Below are 7,997 nucleotides of genomic sequence, written 5' to 3'. Positions count from 1 at the left end.
TACCATGGATACCAAACGCCACTGACAACCTACATTTAAGCAAGTGAAGCCTTAGGTCTCTGAAATGGGGGCTCGGACATCTAAGACCCACATAGGCACCTGTACTCGGGTGCGGGTGCGGCGATCTCCCTCAGCTTAACGCCCTGTAACACCAACTAGTGTAGAATCCCTGCTAGTCACGATATTGGTATCATCTTTGTTGCGATATATCATCCAGGGAATACCATACATAAGGCTTACTTATGGTTGGATTCGATGATCTTAAAGGTCTTTTCCAGGCTAAATGATTCTATGGCTCTGTGATTATTTGTAACAGCTTCAGTTTGCATCTTGTACTGGTTATATGCCATTGTGGTAAGAATTTCGTTGCGATTTTAACTGGTCCTTGAAGATGTACATAGATGGCATATGTATCATTTCAGTCCTTGTTGTTGCTCTTCTAAGTTAGAAAAGGAACGGTCAGGAATTTTGCATGTCCCTTCTGCTCTAAAACCAGTGATGCTACAAAGCAATAAAACCGTGTCTTTTTACGTCTGCTGACCAAGTAAACCCTGGATTCACCGTTTTCCACAGGTAACGGACGCGGTTTGCTGTAGGGCGAGAACATTAACCCTCCCCCAGCAGGCCTGCAAAAGCACCTCCTGCTCCGTGGTGACCCGGCGGCGGCCGGCAGGGCACCACAGCCCCGCCACAGCCCCGCCACAGCCCCGCCAGGCGGCGGCCCCTGCCCTCGGGCGGCACAAGATGGCTCCGGCCCGCCGAGGGGGGACGCCGCCGCCGCCCGCCACAGGCGCTTCCCGCGCCAGGAACGGACGGGCGGGGAGACGGGCCGCAGCGAAGCTGTTCCGCGGCGAGCGGCGGCGCTGGCCAGGGGCGGGCCGCTTCCCTGTGCGGGGGATCGGGCCTGACCCACCAGCAGCCGGAAGCCAGCCGCCTTCCGCTTCCCCTCCGCCCGGGAAGAGGCGGGCCGAGTCGCGGCCATGCAGGTCTCCAGCCTCAACGAGGTGAAGATCTACAGCCTCAGCGCCGGCAGGAGCCTCCCGGAGGTGAGCGGCCGGGCGGCCGGGAGAGGGCCGCCGAGCGGGGCGAGGGGACGCGCTGCCGGGCCGGGCTCCCCTGCGGCCGAGTGGCGGGGTCCCGGGCTGCCCGCCGGCGGCAGGAGGCTCCGGGGGCGTGCGGGGCCCGGCGGCTGGCTGAGCTGCCTCTTCTCCCTGCGGGCTTGTGTTGAGTGTAACTAAAACCATCTGGAAGGATTTTTTAAGCTAAAAATGTGATTTGAATGCGTGTATCTCTAACTTGTAGGTGTGTTATTCTACGGACCCTTAAAAACCAGGACTGTAAGTTTTCTCGGTGTGGCGTGGTTAAACTCATCAGCAGAAATTTTAAAATAATCAAGAAAAATATTATTAGCGGCCTGATGGACTTATGCTTCCAAGTTGGATAAACTTGTAAGTGATTCTCTGGTTCTTGCATGAATAATCTGCTCAAGACTGGTTTATATATTTTCTTACAGTGGCTCTCTGACAGGAAGAAAAGAGCATTACAGAAGAAAGATGTGGGTGAGTTTTCCTGTCTCAGAGTCCTCAGTAATATTCTGCTTCACATATACAACATGCAAACCCACAGGGAGACAGCTTTAGTAACTGATAGCTCGTATTTTAAAAGCTACAAAATTAAAGATATAAATAGTTACTTCAACTTTCTGTATAGCTTTATGTGAATAAAGTATTACCAGTATTGTTTTAAATTCAGACATTAAATATCAGGGTTGTAGATGATGAATTCCATGTATAGCTTATGGTAAAGTCTAACTATAAACTCCTCATATATATATATATATATATGCTAATCTACAGTGCAAGAGCATTGTCATTTTAGCTTAAACTTGTTATACAAAATATATTATTTATGTACCATAGAATGCGTTGTACAAGGAACTCAACCAACAAATAAGTGCATAGAGTTAGTAGGAGGATGTAGTACATCATACAACATCTTAGTTGTGTGAAATGTATGATGAATATTTGCTACTACGTTATGTAATAGCTGGTTGCGTAGTTATCTCTGAATAGGCATTTATTTCGCGTGGAGGTAATGTGCTTTTCAGGATTAACAGACTGTATTAATCTGCTTGAAACATATCAATTATACTTGAAAAAATCTTTATACTTGAAAAGATATTAAGAGATATTTCCTATACTCAATTAACTCAACATGCTTCCGTAAGAAACTATTACATTTTTTTGGACCGATACAGTTGTGCTACCATTGCAAAACTTTTTTTTTTCTTTATAGATATTCGTAGAAGAATTGAACTTATTCAAGACTTTGAAATGCCCACGGTCAGCACAAAGATTAAGGTATCAAGAGATGGACAGTACATTATGGCAGCTGGTGAGTTAATGAAGTGAGTCTCTAGCAGAGGTCAAAAATGCTAGAAAATCTTGATTGCAGAATGACAGTATTTCAAATAGAATTGATGGGTTCATTTATAAGTGGAGCATTGAACAGAGTTTTGGAAGCTTACTCTTAAGATGTGATACAGTGGCTGTCTTGGTAGCAGTATTGTGAAGTATTTCCTTTTAGAATACAGATGTTCTTAAATCATGAAACAGTTTGGGTTGGAACGGACTGTTGACAATCATCTAGTCCAACCACTCTACCACCAGGGGTTTGTAATTCAATTAAAAACTAAATTGTTTATAATACAGTTAAAAACTAATTTCTTAATTATTTTTATTGTACGTACAGAAATTTGCTTTAAATGACTTTTGAACATCATTGTTCAAGTATTGTTTTAAAGGATGGAGGATAATGCTACACTTTATAACTGTGAAAGGAGGGTCTAACCATGAATACTTTAGTAGGTGTTAATGGCATAAGGAGACTTGCTCTTTCAGACTGACTGGAAGGTATTATTAAAATCTGTATGATGTATCTGGTAATCAGAAGAACCTATGTACAAGCAGGGTGCTTTCAGGCACCAAAGACAAAACTCAGGCCGTAAGGTTATGTTACTGAGGGTCATGTTTTTCCAGTCACAGAGACTTTGGTAAGATCAGAATAATTACAGTGAAATGCAATAAAGCCTGTATATGTAAGACATTATATTAAAAAAAAAAAGAGCTTTAATGTTATCTTTTTGTTTATTTTTTTTACTAAAGATCAAATTATTCTTTCAGGAACTTACAAGCCAAGGGTCCGCTGTTATGATACCTATCAGTTATCCCAGAAATTTGAAAGGTGCTTAGATTCTGAAGGTTAGTATAAGCTATGGCTGTTAGCACAAGATATCTTTCATATATAATTCAGTTCGGACTCAAGCAGAAATCTCCCTTGCTGCGCTGAGGAAACAGAATGTATTTTGGGAGAACACAAGAATCTAGATTAAAACATCACCTGGTCTTTTATCTCTGTTTTTCCCTTCTCCTTCACCATTCTTTACTCTGTTGGAGTGGTGTGAAGAATGTAAGATTTACCTTGAGCCAGTAAGTGTGGGACTCAGAGTGAGTGTGGCTGAAGTCTGTCCTCTGTGCAGGGAATGTGATGTGGGTGTGATGGCTGGGTAGTGGCCAGATCTCCCTTCTTTCCCCTTCTGTGAAGCAGTAAGGTAGGAGAAGGTACTGTGCTTGCATTGTCATTACTGAAATGAGTTCTCACTCTTTTCTCTCTGTAGCCCAAGCTCAGTAGGTGAATTACAGGGTAAAGAGAAGTCCCTGAGAATGGGCTGCTTTGTTTGTTTGGTTTGGTTTTTTGTTTGTTTTCTTGGAAACAAGATACTTAAGGGTAGGTGGCATCATCACCAAGGCCCTAATTACAACTTCTTTGCTACTCATTTGGAGGGAGAACAACTGTGGTGAGGCAACCAAGGAGCCATCTAGACAATGAGAAAGGGGGAATCTGCTGGCAGTTAGATGAGGGGAGGAGTTCAGAGCTGCTGTGGCTCTGAGTTTTGAGGTGCATAGATTTGGAGAGCAGTGGGGTTTTTTTGGGGGGTGGTGGTGGTTTGGTTGTTTTGGTTTGGTTTTTGTTAGAAGTCTGATGGGTGAAAACTGGGATACAGGGGTGACCAAAGCAATGAGGGTATGAGCATAGAGTGGCAGAAGTCCTAAATCATTATGGAAGAATGAAACAGGTTTAACTGTGGTGTATGTGAAAGTGATGTGAAAAATAAAAATTAGGAACGGCTAAATTAGGTCAGGAAAAGTGCAGTAGAGCATGATGGTGTTTCTTTACCCTGTGTGTCAGGACTACAAGGAGTAACATAAGGTGAAGGGACAGTGCTACAACATAGCAAGAGGGGAGGTGGTATGGGCAGGGTTCAGAGAGGCTGCAGAGAGGAAGGTATGGCAAGAGTGAGACCCACTTTAGAAGAGTAGGAATCATTGTAATAGTAAATGCTTGCTGGTGATTAGAGCTTAAAGAACATTTTTTGGAACTGGCATCTTACTAGATTGCGAAAGTATGTTTAATTTGAAATGTAGCAAAGAGTCACTTCAGGTAACGTTTAAATGAGCTACTTCATTTAAATGGAACCAATTTAGATGAAGCAGCTACTCCCTAGTGTTCCCAACCCAGCTCATTTAAAACTAGGCAAAGTTCACTATGTTGTAGTGTTTAGCAGGGATAGTAGCTTCCAAATCTGTGATATTTTTTGAGCCTTAAAACTTGTGAGGAAGTGCTGACCCCTTAGAAGGATTGTACATGCAGGTTTGTGCATAGTATGTCTAAACTCGTGTCATTTTTTTTTAATCATGTTTGATGGATTACATGATGTGTTCCATGTCCATGGAACACTCACTGAAAACCATTTGATTAGGTCTTCCCCAGCCAATAAATACATGGTCGAGCGTTGTGTTGAGGAACGTGTCAAGTACACAAGAATGATAAAAAGATTACAGGATGCTTCATATGTTTCTAAAGTTTTAGAAAACTACACTATTTTGCAAATAAAGTTATATAATTAAAGATTTTATCACAATGTCTGCATTATGCATTGACACCTGTGGGGAATACTTATATGACTAAAGGTTAGCACCAATGTAAATATTTTCGGGATTTATGCCAGTGTTTGCAAATAAGTTTGCTGACCTAGTTGACTGAAAATTCTCTTGCTCTCTCCTCTAGTGGTTACGTTTGAGATTTTATCAGATGATTACTCAAAGGTATGTTTAATGTTTTCAATGTATAAATGAAAAAATTGTTTAATATGTATATTAAAATGCATTTTCATATATAGTAAAGGCAGTCAACACAACTTTCAGAGTAGAAGAATTTTTGTTTCAGGAATTGTGAACAGGATAAACATTTTTTGTACATTCAAAATGTTGTTTCTGTGTCTCTTTGTATTATAATTTGCCTTACCACTTTTAAAGTCTTCTGTCTGTAGGGAAAAACTTCAAATAATGATCTGGCCTACAAACAAAATAATGTGAAAAATGGAATTAGGTGTTTTTTCTAGGGTAATGTTAAGTCGTAATCCTTTGTGACAAGTCATAAGCTGTTACACCATTTTTGAGAGGTGGGATAGCTATAGGTAAGTCAGTAGCCTCATTTGTCAGTGTTATTGTAGCTGTGATTATCATAAGTATATGAATGAGGCAAAGATTGTGGAGGGGAGTAAATATTTTGGGGTTTTGTTTGTGGTGTTTGTTTTTTTTTTTTTTAAATGAATAGCTGTACCTGGAGGAAACAGTTGAGTTCTTAGGACCATCAGCTCTTTTTCAGGCCCAATTCAGTTACTGCTTCTAATGCTATTTAACACGTAGCTTGTTTCTTCAGCTGTAACAGTTGGTGTAATAAAAGGTGTTACTTCTGTAAATTTTGCTTTTCTGATTCATCAAAGTATTGTTTCAAATTAAACATTAAATTTAAGCATACAATTTTGCTGATTTCATTAGGACAAACTGTTGTTTTTTGGTTTGCTTTTTTTTTTTTGTTTGTTAAGTGTTTGTTTTAATACTTTTTTCTGAGAAGAGACCTTAGCATTTCTGGTACAGGTTTGTTTCAATAAATTTTACTGTTTGATGAGAGACATTATCATCTAGCCTTCTGTCTTTAGTCTTTTCAAAAAATTTTCCAGTGAGATTTCCAAGAATGTGTCTGAATTCAAGTAGCAGAAGGCAGTAACTGGGACAGTATAATAGCCTCCCACTTAGCTGTCTGAGGGAGGTTGTTTCTGGTAATACAGGCCAAACAGTTATTTGGGAGACTGAGGAACACATTGTGTTCACAAATTTGTTTCTGACTGGTTACAAACAGTAAGGCTTGTGTGTGTGTTCAGCTGAAATTGGTACTCTATTTCGGACTGAAGCCCTGCTTTCTGTCCTTAATACAACCTTATGTTTAATTTGATTTTCCGAAAACGTACAAATCATTAGAAAGAAAACTTAATTTCAGGAAGCTGTCATAATGTTTTGATCATGTTAGAAAAAGGGAACATTGAGGAATTACATTTGAAATTCTTAGAATCATAAAAAAATTGATTGGAAGGGGATCTTCAGGCATCCTTTAATGCTTGAACAGGACTGTCAAAAACTGCAAGCATATGGTGGTTCCACAAATTCACTGAATAACTTGTTGTAATGCTGTACTACCTCGTTGTAAAGAATTTTTCCTTCCTGTCCAACCTGCCTGTGAAAATCTGAAATTTTCACTGTTGCTATGGCAAAGGGTTTGACTTGTCATTTTTGTAACTGCACCTCATTTGCTGGCTGCTATTAGGTTGTCCTGCAGGGTGCTCTTTGCCTGACTAAACAAGCTAAGGTTCTCCCAGCCTCTCCTTCTTTTGTACATTTTGTGTTCTGCCCCAAACAAAACATTTGTCTTGGTAGCCCTTTTGATGCTCTCAACATCTCTCTTGAATTGGGGGCCCCAAAACTGGACACACTGCCTCATGCTTTGGTAGCACAAGGAAAACAGCTTTTCTCCAGTTTGCTCCCACTGTCTCTGCAATGTTGCCTTTTGAGGCTTATTTGCATTTTCACAGTGAGAGGACACTGTTAGCTTTTGGTTATACTGGTATCCATAAAGCCAGTTACACTTCTCTCGTAAGTTGTAGTCTTGGACTGAGCTTCAGACTTAGGAGAGAGTGGTATCTTTTTTTTTCTTTCACAGCCTTTTGCAAAAAGACCTGTATTTCTGATTGGTATTTTTGCCACACACTGGCGGCTATGCTTTTGCTACCCTCAGGTTGAAGTTTTCTGGCAGTGACCAAAATCAATTTAGTATGAAGGAAAGACAAACATGATTTGCAGTAAGTTGTATGCACTGCTAATGACAGAGGATACAAATCTCTTCAGGTTCAATATTGTAGAAATTTATCTTAAAGTTGAAAATTACTAGAGGTAAAGCGATCACTAGCAGAACATCTGGTTGGTTTTGGCAGCTATCAAAAACTTTGTGAAATATCTTTGGAGCTAGAGCAGGTGAGAAGAAAATTCACTTTCGTCCTTGAAAGCAGACTGCATCTTCTCTCTTTTCCTGGTAGTAAGTTTTTGATGGCTTACTGGTAGTGAACTAAGAGAATGTGATATAATTTAATTTTGTGTTCTCATAGTTCATGTAGCTTCTGTACTGCATGAAGATGCAGGCATTTCTTCTATAATAATGACAGAGAAAAGATTTGATCTGGGCGTTGTTTCAAACAAATAAGTAAAGAGCTTTGCTTGTTGTAAATCTCCAGTTAAAAGCATAAAGGCATTAAGCATGCAAAGGATTGATTGGGATGCAAATTAAAAACATCATTGTACAACACCAACTGTGCAGCTGCATCGGTAATCTCGTATCAAATCATAGTTAACGGGGACAGGTTGCCCAGAGAAGCTGTGGATGCCCCATCCCTGGAAGTGTCCAAGGCCAAGCTGGATGGGACTCTGAGCAACCTGGTCTGGTGGAAGGTGTCCCTGCCCATGGCAGGGGGTTTCTTTACAGAAAACTGTTCTGTAATTCTGAAAGATGATACTCTACTTGGTCTTGGACCAAGGTGAGTGAGTCCG

At 40.6% G+C, this 7,997-nt stretch overlaps 1 protein-coding gene across 1 annotated transcript in view; it reads left to right on the top strand.

The window, feature by feature from the left end:
* Positions 1–730: 730 nt before the first annotated feature.
* The window catches only part of NOL10 (nucleolar protein 10), a 53,343-nt gene continuing 46,076 nt past the window's right edge, over positions 731–7,997 (top strand). The window contains exons 1-5 of the mRNA XM_080387858.1: positions 731–1,046; positions 1,514–1,559; positions 2,296–2,394; positions 3,183–3,260; positions 5,128–5,165. Coding sequence (XP_080243984.1) covers positions 981–1,046; positions 1,514–1,559; positions 2,296–2,394; positions 3,183–3,260; positions 5,128–5,165 — 327 coding nt within the window. The 5' untranslated portion in view covers positions 731–980. The remainder of the gene's footprint in view (positions 1,047–1,513; positions 1,560–2,295; positions 2,395–3,182; positions 3,261–5,127; positions 5,166–7,997) is intronic.

Source organism: Falco punctatus, assembly GCF_963210335.1.
Source record: "Falco punctatus genome assembly, chromosome: 5".
Lineage (NCBI taxonomy): Eukaryota > Metazoa > Chordata > Aves > Falconiformes > Falconidae > Falco > Falco punctatus.
This window is presented reverse-complemented; position numbering and strand designations above follow the sequence as displayed.